At 32.1% G+C, this 18828-nt stretch overlaps 3 protein-coding genes and 1 long non-coding RNA gene across 4 annotated transcripts; all 4 read left to right on the forward strand.

Moving 5' to 3' along the window:
• The first annotated feature begins 2785 nt into the window (after positions 1-2785).
• Positions 2786-5266, forward strand: LOC130445838 (uncharacterized). The gene is made up of 3 exons (XM_056781723.1): positions 2786-3286; positions 3572-4067; positions 4170-5266. The coding sequence occupies exons 1-3, from the start codon at positions 2786-2788 to the stop codon at positions 5264-5266; spliced, it is 2094 nt and encodes a 697-aa protein (XP_056637701.1).
• A 762-nt stretch (positions 5267-6028) lies between these two features.
• Positions 6029-7486, forward strand: LOC130445839 (ATP-dependent DNA helicase pif1-like). Its single transcript, XM_056781724.1, has one exon. The coding sequence runs from the start codon at positions 6029-6031 to the stop codon at positions 7484-7486; it is 1458 nt and encodes a 485-aa protein (XP_056637702.1).
• A 455-nt stretch (positions 7487-7941) lies between these two features.
• LOC130445840 (uncharacterized) lies at positions 7942-12453 on the forward strand. The gene is made up of 3 exons (XM_056781725.1): positions 7942-8002; positions 8310-8411; positions 8465-12453. Exons 1-3 carry the CDS (start codon positions 7942-7944, stop codon positions 9607-9609), a joined length of 1308 nt encoding a protein of 435 aa, XP_056637703.1. The 3' UTR covers positions 9610-12453.
• Positions 12454-15926: 3473 nt separating this feature from the next.
• Positions 15927-18428, forward strand: LOC130446072 (uncharacterized). Its single transcript, XR_008910106.1, has 2 exons — positions 15927-17636; positions 18158-18428. It is a non-coding gene; the product is annotated as an uncharacterized LOC130446072 (long non-coding RNA).
• Positions 18429-18828: the final 400 nt, after the last annotated feature.

Below are 18828 nucleotides of genomic sequence, written 5' to 3' on the forward strand. Positions count from 1 at the left end.
TAATTTTTAAATAACCAGACATATTCAAAGGGTTAAACACCCCCTTAGACTGGATAAAGCCCAGCTAGAACTATACATGAGAGAGCATCAGAAAACTGTTAAGTAAAGTGAATTTAATACGAAAAAAATTATTTATTCTGTACATATAAATTAAATTAAATTAAATTTAGATTTTTTATTTATTAATATAAGTAAATAAATTAGATTTAGCTCAATATTAATTAGTAAATACATATATATATATATACATTATTCATGCTTAATATTATAATATATTTAATCATCTTTATTTTCATCGTTGTCATCGTCATCTTCATAATTTCCATAATCCTGTGTTATTACCAGTTGACTCTAAAGTATCTGTCATTTTCGGTTTCTTAGGATAAGAAACAATTTCTGATGTTATCGCTTCAAAAGTTCTTCTTTTCCTACGTTTTTGTAAGGGATCATCGTTTACACATGGAGAATCCGAAGATTCGACAATATCAGAAGTAATGTTTTGGTAAATGATTCCTACCGTGTCGTGAAGTGTATCCTTGCCACCTCTGGTTTCGACAAACCGATCAAAATTATCATAAGCTACTCCAGTACATAGCTCTGAAGATTTTTTAATAGTTTCTGGTAAGAGAGTCGACTTTTCTACTGAAGTATATGTCACCTCTGTTTCCAATTCTTCAACTCCTTGATAACTAATACAATGTCCATATCGATTGACAATGTCAATTATTTTCCTGCTGCTTGTCAAACTTTTTAAAGTTAAACCTAAAAGAATATGCTTCGAAGTTTTAATTTTACCATTATAAATTCCATAAACAACATCTTCGCTGAATGACTTAGCAATACGCAAACGTTTTGTACTATTTTTTCGACTACTGCAACCGTTAAGCAAGACACGATAAAAGTCTAACAATGTTTCTGGTAATGTGATTTCTCCGTTTATAAGATCCTGAGTTGAAATTTTTGCTGGTAATTTTTGAGGTTTAGTAGCTAATATTTTTTTCCTTAGAAGCAACGCAGCTCTCTGTAAAATATCTTCATCTTGCAAATGTTCGTATGATTTATCATCGATCACTGAAAGATACTTTGGGGCTATTAATTTTTTATTGTGTGTGGTTATAAATTTAATATTATTACGAAAATGTTGAATTATTTTATCTTGAAGATGCTGAGGTGTAAATGTAGAATCTATTTTTTCTGAATTTTCGTTTGGATCAGTTTCTAACAACTCAATGTAATGTCTATGTAAGGAAGTTAAAAAGAAACATCGACCTTTATCAATAACATTTTCTTGTATGTATTGACGGATTTCTTCAAATGCTCTTTGATGACAATTTCGACGCTCATGCCAAATAGTTTCGACTGTTTCTTTCGTTGATAATTTAATTTTATTGTTGAAATCGACTCTACATACAGTGTGATAGTATATTTTTGGAGCAAAATAACTTATTAATCTCTTGTATAAATCTTTGTGTTCCTCTCGTTCTTTAACGAAATCTATTATTGAGGATTTCAATGATTCTGTTTCAGATTCATGAAGGGGTTGGACTTTAGATCGATGTTTTTTTCTTTTAAGGTTGCAAAACACGCAAATTTTACAACTAATTTCAATACTTGCATCACTTTCGGTAGGAATCTCTTCTAAGGTTGAATCAAGATCACTTACATTCTCAAAAACCTCGTGGGTCATTGAAGTTGATGCCTCTTGTTCTACAGATTGTAAAGTTTTTTCTGATGATCTTGGTGTAGTAGAGCTGGTAGATTCATCCGTCGATGTTGATGGTGTTGGATTCACGTCTGGATCTTCATAATATTTTTTCATCAGTGCTGTAAATGTCTTGTAGCACTCTCTATGGTAACCACCTTCCATCTCTCCACTTGGTAAAACCACATCTTTATATTTAAGTTTATATTTTTGTCGTGATTTTAATATACTTTTACACTTTTTCAATGTTTGTTCAAGAAATAAAATCACATTTCCACTACTCTCATGACAAAATACACAATCTACATTTTCTTCCATGATTATAAACTTATTTCACTGCAATTTTGCTCCTAAAATTTTCTTTCGAAACACTACCTTCAACTTTCGGAGTCAAAAGTATACTGGCATCTGTTGAACCTAGTGCCCCAAAAAGACCCTTCGGATAGGTCTGGCCTTTTGAATAATTACTTAGAATGGTCATTTGAACACTCTGTGTAAATTTCAGCTTTTATAATTTAACGTGAGAGAGCTCAGGTACTGCGCACCTTGATTACCTGATACCTACCGAAGGCACCGTTACTCAAGGTTTGTAACCCCCAAACATTGTTCCCTACACCAGTGAGAACACGCAGAAAAATTTTCAGCTTTTATACTTTAACGTATGTCTGGCAGGCACTGGCTCTTAGTCTATAACGTCAAAGATCATATCTATCAAAACAATGTGTGTGTGTGCGTTGGAGCACAGAATACATAGTTGGAGGAGTTTAATGTCGCGTTCCTTTTGTATTAGTTTCGGCACGCGAGATAAAATGCAGCAGTTTCCACGTCATTACATCAGTCAAACAAAAATCGCGTTAGCAACAGTGTTTTATTATTTTAAAAACAATTCGTACGGCTTAAAAGGATTTGACTTCAAGTCATATCAAATTAAAAAAAAAAAAAAAGTTGTCTGTTACCCAATCTACTGAGTTTGCTTTTGTCAACTGATACACGAAACAAATTCGTATATCGTGTTTTTTGCAGTGTTTAGTTAGTTAGTGTTTGATTAGTTCGTGATTAGTGAAAAAATAATGTATATTTGATATGCCTCCTATAAGACGAAGCAATTTAGGTAGAAGAACCAGAAATGCTACAAACCAAGCTAATTACCGATCTAATCGTACTGCACAAGAACGTGACGACGGAAATGAACGTGAAAGAATTCGGATATCACAAACGCGTGAAGCGCGAGCGCGACATTCAACTAATAATCGCGCAAGTTTGAATCGAGCCGCTTTCAGTTACGATGTGTCAATTGACTACAGTAACTACCAATGTGTTGTTATTGGTTCTATGAACTCGGTTTGCTCACACTGTAAGGCATTAAAGTACAAAAACGAAGCCAATGGATTGTGTTGCGCAAATGGTAAAGTGAAATTGATACCATTGGATCCACCACCAGAACCATTGTACTCATTGGTTTCAGGAATAGGAACAGATTCTATACACTTTTTGACACATATCCAACAATATAACAATTGCTTTCAAATGACTTCATTTGGGGCAACAAATGTAGTTCGGGAAAATTTTATGCTAACTTTCAAGGTATGTATTATAGCAGTTACTCATAATTATTTTAGCGAACAAAATTTTCTGTCACGAAAGTTAAGATGTGTCACTTATCTTCAATTTCTTAATCATTACGAAATATATCACTTAGTCATCATATTATATGGTGATTCAGTTTCAGTGACACTTTTATTATATTTTATATATTTGATAGATATTAGTTAAAACTAAATATATACTTTTTAAGATCAAATATTATTAAGTTTGGTCACTGACAATCCATTAATTTATACCACACCATAATATTTTTCTTATTTACAGATACAAGGGCAAATATATCACAGAGCAGGTTCACTGTTACCAGTGTCAGATAGCGACAACAAATTCCTGCAAATTTATTTTATGGGCAATTCACCACAAGAAATTGATCTGCGTTGTGCACATAACAATTTAGTAAAGAGGTCTATTATAGAACAATTACAAACTTTATTTCATCAACACAATCAATTGATTATATTGTTTAAAACTGCCCTGGATCTGATGCCATCCGATAATCACAAAATTGTAATCAGAGCTGATAAAACACCTGCAGGTCAACATACAAGACGTTTTAATGCACCAACTATTGATGAAGTTGCTATCGTTGTAGTTGGAGAAAACTTGGAATCCCGTGATATTGTTTTACATCGTCGGAATGATCAATTACAACGTATAAAGGAAACACACCGCTCATATGATGCACTGCAATATCCCATTATATTTTGGCAAGGTGAAGATGACTACGATTTCTCAACAAAAATGATAAATCCCATTACAGGTAACTAAAATATTAGTTTAGCTATGGCGATAATATTTCAGTCATTATATTATGTATTTTAATTTTATATTTGAATGTTATTAAAACAAAATCTATTTACAGGTTCTGAAACCAACAGAAAAGTCAGTTCAATGAACTATTATTCATACCGCCTAATGATTCGGGAAAATGAAGATAATCACATATTGAAATGTCGGCGATTATATCACAAATATGTTGTTGACATGTATGTTAAAATTGAAACGGAGAGATTAACATTCATCAGGTTGAATCAAACCAAACTCCGATCTGAAGAGTATATTCACCTTCGAGATGCGATTAATACTGATGGAAATGCACAGAATGTCGGTCGGATGACTATTCTTCCAGCAACATACATCGAAAGCCCTCGGCATATGCACGAATATGCTCAAGATGCCATGTCGTACGTTCGTCATTATGGTACAGCAGATTTGTTCATCACATTTACATGCAATCCGCAATGGATAGAAATCAAGCAGGAGTTATTCTCTGGGCAATCACCCATTGATCGTCATAATATTACAGCCAGAGTCTTTAGACAAAAGTTGAAATCATTAATGGATTTCATCGTAAAACATAATGTGTTTGGTGAGACACGCTGCTGGATGTATTCTGTGGAGTGGCAGAAACGAGGATTGCCACATGCACACATTTTGATTTGGTTGGTTGAAAAGATAAGGCCAAATGAAGTTGATGCAGTGATATCAGCTGAAATCCCTGATGTACAAGTAGATCCTGGATTACATGAGGTAGTTATCAAACACATGATACATGGTCCCTGTGGAAATCAAAATTCACCGTGTATGATGGATGGTAAATGTTCAAAACGATATCCACGGGCATTAATATCGGAAACAATTACTGGTAATGACGGTTATCCATTGTATCGTCGCAGATCGACAGCAGACAATGGAAAATCAACAATTGTCAAATTAAATCAACAAGATATTGAAATAGATAATCGTTGGATTGTTCCATATTCACCCATTTTATCAAAGACATTCAAAGCACACATCAACGTTGAATCTTGCCATTCAGTGAAATCAATTAAATACATTTGCAAATATGTAACCAAAGGGAGTGATATGGCTGTGATTGGAATTGGTGCAGAGAATTCCAATAATGAAGTTACCCAATACCAAATGGGCCGCTATGTCAGTAGTAATGAAGCAGTTTGACGAATATTTTCTTTTCCTATTCATGAGAGACACCCTTCTGTTGTTCACTTAGCTGTGCATTTAGAAAATGGACAAAGAGTGTATTTTACAACACAGAACGCAGTACAAAGAGCTGCTCAGCCACCATCTACTACATTAACCAGTTTTTTTGAGACATGCCAAAACGATGATTTCGCACAAACATTGCTATATTCTGAAATGCCAAAATATTATACCTGGAATCAATCCTCAAGGAGATTTATACAACAGAAACAAAGAAAACCAGTTCCAGGATATACAGATGTATATTCCACCGATGCGATTGGCCGGATTTATTCAGTACATCCAAGCAATGATGAATGTTTTTATTTACGACTGCTATTAGTCAATGTACGTGGCGCAACATCATTCCAACAGTTACGAACTGTTGATGGTGAATTGTGTGGATCCTACAGAAAAGCCTGTCAACGTTTGCAATTACTTGAAAATGACGCTCATTGGGATCAAACTCTCAATGATGCTGAATATCATCACACGCTCATCAAATACGAACATTGTTTTCTATAATCATATCTACATGCTTCCCATCAAACCCAATTGATTTGTGGATCAAGTACAAAGATTATATGTGTGATGATATTTTGTATCAAATACGGAATAGAATGGGAAATCCAAATATACAAATCAGTGAAGAAATTTACAATGAAGCATTGATTTCAATTGAGGACATGTGCTTGATAATGTCAAACAAACTATTAATTCAATTAGGCCTGACCGCGTCCAATGCATGACGCTTTTAACCAAGAGTTGCATCGAGAAAGACTGTATGATCTAAACGCTTTGAAAGAATTAATTCAAACAAATCTTCCACTGTTAAATGAACAACAGAAGTATGTATTTGAAACTCTTATGAAAGTAACAAATGATGAAACTGGAGGGATTTACTTCTTAGATGCACCTGGTGGTACAGGAAAAACTTTTTTGATTTCATTAATATTAGCAACAATTCGCTCACAAAATAAAATTGCACTTGCACTCGCTTCGTCGGGAATCGCAGCAACTTTGCTTGTAGGTGGTCGAACAGCCCATTCAGCATTAAAATTGCCATTAAATATGCAAAGCAATAAAACTCCAACCTGTAACGTTTCGAAGAACTCTGCAATGGCAAAGGTTTTGCAGCAATGTAAATTAATTGTTTGGGATGAATGCACGATGGCACATAAAAAATCTTTGGAGGCTTTAGACAGAACCTTAAAAGATCTACGGAGCAATAATAACCGATTTGGTGGTGCAATGATTTTATTAGCAGGAGATTTTCGTCAAACATTGCCAGTGATTCCACGATCAACGCCAGCTGATGAACTCAATGCATGTCTAAAGTCCTCCAATTTGTGGAAACATGTCAAAGTACTTCATTTAAGCAAGAATATGCGTGTCGAGTTGCAAAATGACCAATCTGGAAACATATTCTCTAAACAACTCATTGACATTAGTAATGGCAAATTACCTATAGACATGTTGACTGGCTGCATTAACTTTCCTCAAAGTTTTTGTCAATTAACTCAATCAAAAGATGAACTTATTCAGAAGGTGTTTCCAGAAGTTTCTCAAAATTACAGAAACCATGATTGGTTGAGCGAACGAGCTATACTGGCTGCAAAAAACATAGATGTAAATGAATTAAATTTCAAAATTCAAGAACAAATTACAGGCGAATTGAGGATATATAAATCAGTTGATTCGGCTACTAATCAAGATGATGTAGTCAACTATCCACCGGAATTTTTAAACTCGCTGGATTTGCCAGGATTGCCACCTCACAATCTTCAATTAAAGGTCGGATCGGTGGTTATAATGTTGCGAAATATCAACCAACCGCGTCTTTGCAACGGTACACGGTTAGCGATAAAAAAATTACTAAACAATGTGATAGAAGCAACTATACTCAAAGGAAAGTATAAAGGAGAAGATGTTCTCATACCGCGCATCCCAATGATTCCGACTGATGTGCCATTTGAGTTTAAACGACTACAGTTTCCAGTGCGGCTAGCTTTTGCTATGACTATAAACAAGTCCCAGGGGCAATCATTAAGTGTTTGTGGTATTAATCTAGAAAACCCATGTTTCTCACATGGTCAATTGTATGTTGCCTGTTCCCGTGTTGGAAAACCATCAGATTTGTTTATCTATGCGCCAGGTAATCAAACAAAAAACATCGTATACCACAAAGCACTACAATGATAATAATAATTATTTATGATTCACATGATTAACAATAAAGCGATTACTTACTTTTAAATCCTTATATATGTTTTATTTAATTATTTTTTATTCACAACGCCCTATCACCAGGGTGACGGTTCTGTTCAGGAGAATTTTTTAAAATACGTAGGCACAAACACTGCCACATTACAAATCTTTTTGATAGGACGAAGTCTGTCGGGTCAGCTAGTAACAAACTAAAATTAGTTGTATTTCCATTATAATTTCAGCCAAAGTCATTGCTAGTGGTTTCTGATTTATTTCTAAAAGGGCCTATGTTGACATTGGCCCTTTTAGCAGTCATACAGATGTTACTTTTTCGAGCTTGAACGTATCTATCCCCTCTTCATACCAACAATGAACTTTGTCTGACACTCTCCCTCATTTATTTACTTTTTATCTTAACACGCGGTTTTCAAGGCATTTAGTTCAATATGTCTCATTCTCGAGTTTACAAAATATTAGAACTGTGTCGCAAATCAAGTGTTTCAAAAGGTAAGTAATATTATTAATGCTATAATGTTATAATAAATAGAAAAAATGCTTTTAAAGTCAAACAGAATACTCCTTTAATTCCTTAAAAGTATACAATTGACACTACAAAACATGATAAATTATCAATTTTTTAGATCCTGTTGCTAGTACTAGCAGAAGTCAGATCGAAAGCAATGAAGCGAATCACAAACAACATCATTGCATGTGAACAAGGTAAATTTTTCGAGTCACTTGTTTTAAACATTATGTTTTTTGAAGCATTATGTTCTCAAGAACTGTTCACAAAAACATTTTTTTTTTTGTTTAGAAGAAAGAGATTTGGATTATAATAATAGTTTTCAACCTATGATTGAAGAGGTACCTGCTGAAACCCACAATAATAAAGATAATATCACTATCATTGTACTAGGTAAATTTCAACAGTTATCTTTTCAGATTTTAACAAAACTGAAAGCATGTAAATTAATGTTCCCAACAATTACTCACAAATCATATTTTTTTTAGATGAATTAAATTCAAACTTCCCTAGAAGTTTTCAATATACAAATGAAGAGTTACCTTCTGAAAGTTCAGATATCGCTGATTTACTTGCTGAGAGTTCAAATGATTATGTGCCTTCTTCTGAGAGTAGTAGTGAAGGAGGTGAACAACAAACGCCTGCTAAAATTTTAAAGAATAGGGGAAGAAAACGAAGGGATGAAGTGGAAGCATACAGGAAGCGTAAAATGAATTCTAGTAACTGGAAAAAAAATGTGAGCAAACAACGAAAATTGCAAGGTAAGGAGTATGCTACCTTGAGAGGAAAATTGATAAGAGCTAAACGCATGAAGCCCCCATGCAATTGTAGAAAGAAATGCTTTGATCTTATGAGTAATGAGGAGAGAGAAATTATTTTTAAACATTTTTATCAATTATCTTACGATGGACAATCACAATTTATTTCGGATTTTGTTGAAGAAAAAGAAAAAGCTACACAAAGGCTACGAAGGAATGACAAAAAAGAAAGTAGGCGTCAATATTCTCGGAGATATTTTTTAAATAAAGGTAATATTAGACTAGAAGTATGCCAAGAAATGTTTAGCAACACTTTAGATATAACAATTAAAAGAATTAGAGTGTGTATTGAGAAAAAAAGAGCTAGTGAAGCAGGTATGTGTGCTTCAGATAAACGGGGAAAACATGGAAAACCCGTAATCCCAGAAAAAGAGAAAGATTTTATTAGAAGGCATATAAACCAATTCCCATCCTATGAAAGTCATTATTCAAGGTCTCATTCTCAGAAAAAATATTTGCCATCTCATTTATCAATTTCACAAATGTACAGGTTATACAAGGAAGAGTGTGTCATAAACAACGTCAGTCCGCAAAAAGAATCTATGTATCGTAAATTATTTGTCGAAGAATTTAATCTTTCATTTCATAAACCAAAAAACGATACATGTGGAAAATGTGACAAATTCGAAATGTTGATTAAAACAGAGGCAAATGAGAGTAACAAAAATATAATAATTATTGAAAGAGATAGTCATATGCTTTTGGCAAAATCTTCCTACGATGAGAAAAAAAAAATGATGTCGAAAAAAGTAAAACAAATAAAAAGATTATGACCATAAGTTTTGACCTGCAAAAATGTCTCCCAACCCCACTTTTATCAAGCGGAATATCGTTTTATAAAAGGCAACTGTGGACACTGAATCTCACTTTATACATCACTAGAAGGAACCAAAACCCAGCAGCAATTTGCTATCTATGGGATGAGACAATCGTAGCTAGAGGAGGTCGAGAAATTGCATCATGTCTATTCGCGTTTTTAAAGCAAATCCTAGTTGACATTGAAGAAGTCAATATTTTCAGTGATTCGTGTCCAGGACAAAATCGAAATATTTTTGTTACTTTGATGTTTTTATTCTTAACTAAAGAATTATCTAGCAAAGGTAGGAAAATAGTAATCAGTTACAAGTTTCTCGAAGCAGGGCACACCCACATGGAGGCAGTCTCAGTGCATGCATTGATAGAGAAGACAAGGAAAAGAACAAATGCTCTCATTGAACTTCCTCGTGACTGGGCAAATTTAATTAGAATGTTTCCAAGAAAACCACCAATCATCGTACATGAAATGCAACAAGATAGATTTCTAAACTTCTCGGAACTGTATTTGTACAAAAAAAAGTTAATACTGCCGGGGAGCCAGTTAAGTGGACCAAAATCAAATGGATGCAATATCGATGGAATAAACCAAATGAAATCCAGTACAAAATTTCTTTTGGAAATGACGAGCAATTCAAAACAATAAACTTAGTGAAAAAAGATACGAGACATTCTAACAACACCGATTATTATTTCAACTTCCGACCCATATCAAACAAGCCATTACCATTGAGTAATGACAAACTTAAAGACTTGAAAGACTTAATGCAGTACATTCAGCCAAATAGTCGCATATTTTATAATGCATTACTGGATAAATTGACGAGTTCATCAGATGTTGTAGATACATTTTCAGATTATGATGAAGATGAATAAGAAAATTATAAAAAAAAAATATCTTTAATAATCCCAAAAATGTACTTTGAACTGTAATTTGTGTAAATGTTCTTTATGTGAATAAAATTGTTGAAATCAGATGTTTTTCCCCTTCTAACTACCTTATGGATCCTCATTAATTGAACCAATGTCACTTTAAGATGCAGTAGCTTTAAATCCAAAAAGGGCCAATGTCATAATATTTACATAAAATAGTAACTTGTTAAAAAATTTCATATGATAAAATATTGTTTCTTTACATTAACAATAAGCGAATAAAAAAAATAATAGTGGGAATCTTAGTATAAGAAAGTTAAATCATTCTAAAAAATCTCAAATATCTTTCAACGCCTTTTTCTCAGGACTAGCATTTTTGACTTTGGCCCTTTTAGAACCAAGCCACAGAATGTACATTAGTTCGATTATCCGAAAATACCGATTTTCCGAACACCCATGTCCCCCAATTAGTTCAGATAATCGACGCTCTACTGTAGAATATAAAGTTAGCCATGCCAATAACGAGTGGAAAAAAGTCTCCATTCGTGATTATCGCCCTACCAGAAAAAATACTGCTAAAAATGAGATAAAGGAACCAGTTCGTCATACCAATAAAAATTCACTTCCCCAAAATCAAGTTGAGGCTATCAAAAGTTGATGCCTGAGGTGGATAGGGCTTATTATGTGGCTATACTTCCCAAAAATAGAAATACTTAATTTGTATATTTCTAGGGTTCACGCCAGCATGGCGACATAGCGACAATTGTCGCCAAATCATCAAGAAACGTCGCCAAAATCATACACATCGACGACAAATTTGTCGCCCAAAATATTTTTAAAAAAACCTATGTTTTATATTTACTTAAAAACAAGCAGAATCAAATATATTTCGATGCAGAAAATGTCGGAAATAATTTTTGTTTGTTTGGTAAACATCGTTGGTAGCTCAATGGACGCTTTCAGTGTGACGTCAGGTTCTACGTCGTTGCTCGCAACAAGCCCCGCCCTGGCTCTAAACAAATGGTTGCTAGGAAAATCTCCATAGGATTAACATTGAGATTTGCGTGTATTCTTTTAAAATTGTAATTAATAATTATTGGTTAGTTTCTTAACAATTTAAGTATTGTAATCATATTCTTCATACTTTGATCTTTATTTTCAATAGGTTTACTGACGTTATTAACCTATTTAATCGCTTTTATTTAATTTTAAAGTAGGTGTTTTTTTTGAAAAGTGGTTATATTGTGAGTTGCTTGTGCTGGTTTAAAATTATAACTAGACGTTATTGATGTGTTTCTTAATAACGTCAGAAAACCTATTGAAAATAAAGATCAAAGTGTGAGGAATGTGATTATAATACCTAAATTATTAAGAAACTTACCAATATTTATTAATTACAATTTTAAAAGAACACACGCAATTCTCAATGTTAATCCTATGGACATCCATGACTTCTTTCTCCTGCGTAGTTGTATCCCCGTCAGTGCGTTCCGATTGCGCATGCGCGTCTGTTGACTTGGGCTGTGGTTTACGACCGTCGTTGTGTTCGCCGATCGGATGAAGTGAAGGGATTTCATCTGCAGTCGCGCTTGTTTATTTACTTTTCAGCCACGCTGTACGCTCGTAATATTTCTCTTAATATTTATCATCGCAATCGGTGCACCTTATATAAATTTATGTCGTGCTCACAGACGACATTGACATCTTTTTTCCATTCGCCATTTATTTATTTTGCGTTTTCTCAATACTTGGTTTACTGCACATACCACATACCATACCACAGTGAACTATAAGCTAACAAACTGTCTATATAAAAATCTGTCAAATAATGATTACATCAATGAATAATAACCTCCTACAAATTTTCTTCCGTTATAATTAGTACATTTCCATCCAATGATTGTAGTTTACATTCAGAACATCGGAAAGACCTAGAAAATTTAACAACACTGCATATCATAATAAAAACTATTTTCTAATTCAAATTATTATACTCTACTAAATCATCTAATTTTTTCTAGTTCATAAGCCAATGATCTCTAATTATGTATTTAGAAGAAAAAATTTATGTGGTAATAGCATATTCTATTATCTTCTCTTTCTACAATTAAATACTAAGTACACACTAAGTATGTTAAACTGTAATAAGCAGCAATAAAAAGCAAAATAAAAGACTTTAGCACATTTAACAAGGGATAGAAGATGTTATTTATCCATATTCATAGGAAACAGCTGTCTATTTACGTTTCATGTGTTGTCTCTGTATTGAATGTTTTTTTTATTTGACCTGTTTTTAATTTCTTATAGATGTACTAGCTTTCACTACTAGATGTGTTGTTGTCGATTTGGTATTCATAGTACATTCTTAAAATAAGATCCAAAAATTTATGAATGTCATATTCCCAGAAATAGGACATATTGAATTGAAGCCGAAATCATGATATTAAACATAAATCAAAACCACTGACATAATAAATCAAATAAAAATATGATACTTTATGAAGAATAAGAAAAAAATTACTATACAATAAATAAAATACAAAAATATAAATATAGATGGGAAAATTAAAATATATAAGTGACAACAGTACCAACTATAACGTACACAGAATATTTGACAATAAAGAGGAAAGATGAAATATATGTAAAGGCAATGGAAATTGAGCATCCGAGAAGAATAGCAGCAAAACAGCTATATTGATATGTATATATCATAAGAATGAAACATGTAGATTAACAAAAAAATAATGGAAGTGAATATAACTAATGAAAAAATTGAAGATTGAAACAGAAAGAATTTCAGGACATTGTAGGAAAATAAACTAACTCCTAAGACACCTTCAATGTATGTTCTGTTCCCATATTAGATCATATGTGTTGTTTATGCCTATAACAATGTGTCATAACATCGCACCAATTTACCGGGAAATGTCAGTTATCCTCAGCTCTACATGTACCTTTGAGTCTCAACTAGCCAGCTACCACTGGTAAAGAAGGGACAGGAGAAGTGTGTGGACCGAACGGGGCCAACAAGAAGTGTAACTTCAGTTTTGACTTTGTTAACATATCAACCTATTACTATATTAGTTTTCCTTTTTTGTTTTGTAGTATTTGTTTCGTAATTGAATTGTGTTAAAGATAAATATAATTCTAACTGCTTTAAAAGTCAATTAAGTAATTTATTAATCATTGAGAAAAAGTGAGTGTATTCACATGATATAGAAGTACTGGACAATCCAAGAAGCCGCAAAAACAGACCTACAAAAACCAAATTTTATCAAATATTTCCCAATCCTTCCTCAAGACAACTGTTAATGAAAGATATTGAATTTATGTGAAATGAAAACCACACATATGATTTTTTCAAAACAAATTTTCCAAAAGTATTGCGACAATAAGAAGAAAATGATACCAGAAAATTTAGTGGTATAAAAAAGTCGTTTATTTAAGAAAATATTGAAATAGAGAACTGGCTGGTGAAAAGATTGAACATATTCTACAATTATTAATGTTACAATATGTGAAAACTATATTCAGTAAATTTACACTCATACACTATTATAAACCTGAAAAGTATGTAACCTTAAAAAATAAATCAAAAAGAAAAAGTAGGTGATGGCAAAGGCAGTCTGTAAATGATCGGGAAACCGCAGGCGGGCATGCTCTATTAATGAATGAGCTTATTTTGGAAGATGGTAGTTGTTTTAAAATTTTGTGAGAATGGGCACATCAGATTTTTAACACTTATTAACATTAGTAGCTCCGCTTATTAAAAGGAAAGACAAATTTTAGAAATGCTACACACATCTTTTAGGATATTTAAAGTTGGAAAAGTGTACCATGTCGGATAATAAGTTTCATCCACCCCTACTCTACTTTTTACGCTGGAGTTAATTTTTGCCAATTCATGGTTAAACCGGCTCTTTATGTTATGCCACTTGTCTTCAATTTCTTGTTTGGTTGACCCTATATCCAGTGCAATTTCACGAAAAATATCTCCCCTTAAATTATGGTTTTTGTACTCCTTATATTTTAAATTCCACACCCAACTTTTCCGTATTTTCTCAATTAAACTTAAGAGTGCGTTGCCTGGACCAGTTTGACATTTTTAATAAAATTAATACGAAGAGTTAACAGAAACAGTAGTAACAAAAGTTAAAAGAAACAGTAACAACTTAGCACATATAACCATCTGTTCTGTGTAAACAATAACAAATCACCCAGAACACGTGCGAGTATCAGTATCAAGTCAAAGGTAAATCGACCATATACAAAATGGACTTGTATCAGATCTCAGTTTTTAATGCACTTGTATTGGCAAATGTATCTGGAATTGTCAAATTTGTACACGCATACAGGTTCTGATACATGTACCCTGGTGTAAATGTAGCTAAACTCAGAAACTTTTCAAATGGAGACTACAACTTAACAATAGGAAAATCACATATACTTAAGAGGCAAAAGAATTGCTAAATGTTTGTTTTGTTACTGCTGATATAATTAAGAACGTATCAAATGCAAAGCTCAATTTTTACATTATGATGAGTTTGACAATTATATGTAACAAATAGACTTACCAAAAAAAATTCAATACAAAACATTTTGACGAGTTCATTACTTCTTGGGGGTTAATTAGTTTGCACAATGTGATTTTATATTTGAAGAAGGGGATAAAGTATTTTTCTTTTCTTTCTGAAGCTTTCTAGGCTCATCTGACACTTATAATGAAGAAAGACATGTTCCACTATTTCAATTGTCAATTGACTGCCTAAAAAAATTATATTTTACTCAGAACCATTATGAAGCAAGGCATGGTAAATGAGCTCCTGATGGAATAGGATTGATATGGAAATGAACATCCTACAAAATAGTAGCACCAAAAACAAACATTCCTATTAAAAATAATAATAATCTTGATTTTTGTGATGAATCGTCTTGATTTTAAGTTCCTAGAAAATTGTTTTAAAAAAATCAGGTTAAAAATTGAGGTTTCAACTTACTTCAACAAAATATAACTTTGACAATCAAATTTGTAATATACATAATTGCATAATTATATTCAATCAATATATCACCTACATCATGAATATCAAAATAAAAATAAAGCCAAAAAAGAAATTTGTATTAACAAAAAAAAAATTTCAAAAATATATAGCAACCATCAATAATTTATTTTTGTATTGAAATTTAAAAAATAGAACTATAAATTTTACTCAAATCTGTTTTATTATTGACAGCTTTCTAGTTCCTTTGTATGTGAACCATTTCTAAAAATTCTTTTTTTCATTTATTTAATTAAATTTCAAAAGTTTTTGAATCTTAGTAATTGAATTTTCAATTTGTTAAACCTGTGGTCGACAAAACAAAATGGATATTGATTGCTTCGTTCTAAAAACTTACCATTAATATTGCATTCAATTACAATGAAATCCAACATGACGATAATTACAATGGTCACATTCAGCGGACGATAACTTTGTTCAACAGTAAAACTCTAGCGGAATCAAGCGGTGACATATACGCTTCAAACTCAACACGTTGTGGACCGGACGCCATGTTTTAGGGCGCTTTTAATTTGTGCGAGGTAGCGGAAGTATTATTAAGACTGTGTTCTGTGATCAAATGTCAAGTTGTAATAACTATGTCTATGGTTGTAACCTTTCATAGAAGAAAATTGATATGGAGGATAGAGGCATTGTATAAAAAATCCTATTCTTTTATACAATGATAGAAGTAAGTAGAACCGTGCTGTGTGGGGGATTAGTTGAAAAAATGTTCAGCTGTAAACAATATATTATAATACGAGAATTCACCAAAAAAGTGTTAGTATTGCTAGTGGAAATAATATAAACATAGTAAAATGTGCTGAGTTAGAAACTTTTTTATTTCTATTAATTGCTGTAGTTGAGAAATATGCAGTATTAAAAAACTCAATTATTTACGTAGTCAGCTGTAATTTAGTGAATAATAACCTATGAAACTTCTGCGATAACAATAATAGTGATTTGTTTTTTTATTAAATTTTGTTGCAACATTTTTGTTATTTTAATGATTTTATTGTTGTTAATACTACAAGAAAAAATTTAGAAGCAATGGGAAAATTTTGTTCCTTGAAAAGTTGTCCAAGTGGGCGAAAATTAAAAAGTAAAGAAATTGATATGTCTCAACATCTATCTTTTTTTCGACTAACAGTATGTATAATCAATTTTTATTAACTATTTAAAGGTACTTAAGTTAATATATAAAAATTTTGTATTTTTTATAATAATTATCAAAAAATTATGATTATTCCGACAGGCTAGAAAACACTATGAAATGAAGCTCTACCAACAAGAGCATCAAGATCAATATGAGCAACAAGAATTGTTACTTGATTAGTGAGTTCCTTCTAAGTTAATTCATGTCATTCAACAAACTGAACACAATTTACATGTACCACAGTTGAATCAAGAAACTCCCGATGATATACAGAATATAATGAATGAAAATATAAAATCACACTGCTGTGGTAAGGCTGTAGTGAGGATGTATTTTGATAGACCAAAAGGACTGGAATTTGTGCAGATGAATCCATCAACTATGCAAATTTCAGACTGTCTATGAGTTAACAAGGATTTATCTATTACTCTAAGTGTATGGAAATCTAAATGAATCATTCATTGTTTTAAGAATAATAATCAATTGCCAGAATATTTTAGGTAATTTTTTCTACCAATGCAGAGCTGAATATAAATGAAAACATTAGTTTTTTCAACAGTATCACTAACTACTTAGAAACAGTGGAAAGATGGCTAATATGTGATGGAACACAAATTGACTGTTACAAATATGATGTTTTTTGTAGTAATAAATAAATTAATGGCTAGGACAAGTAAGATTACATATATTTTTTTTAATAATTAAATTAAATTTTAGGTTTTCAAAACATAGTAAAAGTGTACTTTTTGTTGATGATTTCTATAAGAGAAATCAAGCAAATCCAAGGTGTAAATCATTTAGAACTTTGTGTCGTTTTTAGAACTACAATTCAAATTCAACTGCACTAGAAAGTACAATTGTTTAAAAAAGATGTACTTCTAATCTACAAAAATGATGTAAACATCTAACAAGAATAGTAAGTTAATATAATAGTTGTTCTGTATTTACAATTGAGTTATAAACTCAATAAGATGAGACAATTCTTTTTTACTGTACGCTAATGAATTTTACAATTTATAATTAGTACAGTGTGTTTTGACAGCTGTAAGCAAAACTTCAACAAATGTTCAAACCCTAAATCAAATATCTCACGAACTTAAAAAAGAAAATCTAATTAAAGTTGGGTGCTTACAGCATGAAAGACTTAACTCTTAAAGTTATCGATCTTTATAATATAATGAGGGCTAATTTACTCACAAAATAAACGCTATGACGCAGCTAAAACAAAAACAACCTAAAAACGCCAAATTAATTTCTTAAATGTACTTTTATTTATTAAAATAATTATATAGAGATATATCTTGAAAATATAAATTTCTATTTATATTTTAATATATCTTAATATTAATAATAAAGATTTATTGAATCCTGTTAGACCCGTTTTGTTGACTGTTACATTTAAATAATAATTATGAAACCTCTATAACCTTTTTTCAGCACAGGGTTGCCTAAGTTGGGACCGAAAATCATCAAAGGATGATCAATGTCAGTAAAATTTATGAAAAATTGGGAAATGTGATTTTAAACCGGCTTTTTACAAGAAAGGTAAAAAAAACCTCTGCAGTTAATGAAGCAAAGCGAAGGTTTCTAAAAAACATTCGCTGACCTTGGACTTGCAGATGAAAGCAACCAAAATAATATGTTTAATAAGGTTCAGGAATTTGTTTGCCATTTATACGGCTTGAAAAAAATAAAATCAATGAACGAGGCAATTCGTTTTATTTTCCAAGATAAATGTTTTAACACCACAAATGATTCGTTTAAAATTAAATTAAGAATATAGATGGGTCGAGTATGCCCCCATGCCAATCAGAATTGTTGCAGCAGTTCTTAAGAGCAAGCTTTATTGCAAATATTTAGCGTAACGCTCACCGCCAAATTCCAACAGAGCCATCTCCTACTGACTATGGCTGGAAATTACTTGATGAAAAATATGAGTTTGATTGGTTCAAAGGCGAACAATTACCAGGACTTGTACAGGATGTTATTATTCAACATTCACAAGAAAATACAGGTATGCAAATATCTTTATCTGAATTAAACAATCACGAAAATAAGTTTTTTTGGTGAATTTATTTATTTATTAGATTGTCAGTCTGAAACATCTG

This window comes from Diorhabda sublineata, chromosome 6, assembly GCF_026230105.1.
Source record: "Diorhabda sublineata isolate icDioSubl1.1 chromosome 6, icDioSubl1.1, whole genome shotgun sequence".
In the NCBI taxonomy this organism is placed as follows: Eukaryota; Metazoa; Arthropoda; class Insecta; order Coleoptera; family Chrysomelidae; genus Diorhabda; species Diorhabda sublineata.

What these genes read in the sequence shown, in the direction of transcription:
- LOC130445838 (XM_056781723.1), top strand. Translation starts at nt 2,786, where the DNA reads ATGCCTCCTATAAGACGAAGCAATTTAGGTAGAAGAACCAGAAATGCT. An exon ending in ATTTTATGCTAACTTTCAAG is followed by an intron (nt 3,287 to 3,571) that starts GTATGTATTATA and finishes TCTTATTTACAG; the next exon opens with ATACAAGGGCAAATATATCA. An exon ending in AATGATAAATCCCATTACAG is followed by an intron (nt 4,068 to 4,169) that starts GTAACTAAAATA and finishes ATCTATTTACAG; the next exon opens with GTTCTGAAACCAACAGAAAA.
- LOC130445840 (XM_056781725.1), top strand. Translation starts at nt 7,942, where the DNA reads ATGTCTCATTCTCGAGTTTACAAAATATTAGAACTGTGTCGCAAATCA. An exon ending in CAAATCAAGTGTTTCAAAAG is followed by an intron (nt 8,003 to 8,309) that starts GTAAGTAATATT and finishes TTTTTTGTTTAG; the next exon opens with AAGAAAGAGATTTGGATTAT. An exon ending in TATCACTATCATTGTACTAG is followed by an intron (nt 8,412 to 8,464) that starts GTAAATTTCAAC and finishes AAAGCATGTAAA; the next exon opens with TTAATGTTCCCAACAATTAC.
- LOC130445839 (XM_056781724.1), top strand. Translation starts at nt 6,029, where the DNA reads ATGCATGACGCTTTTAACCAAGAGTTGCATCGAGAAAGACTGTATGAT.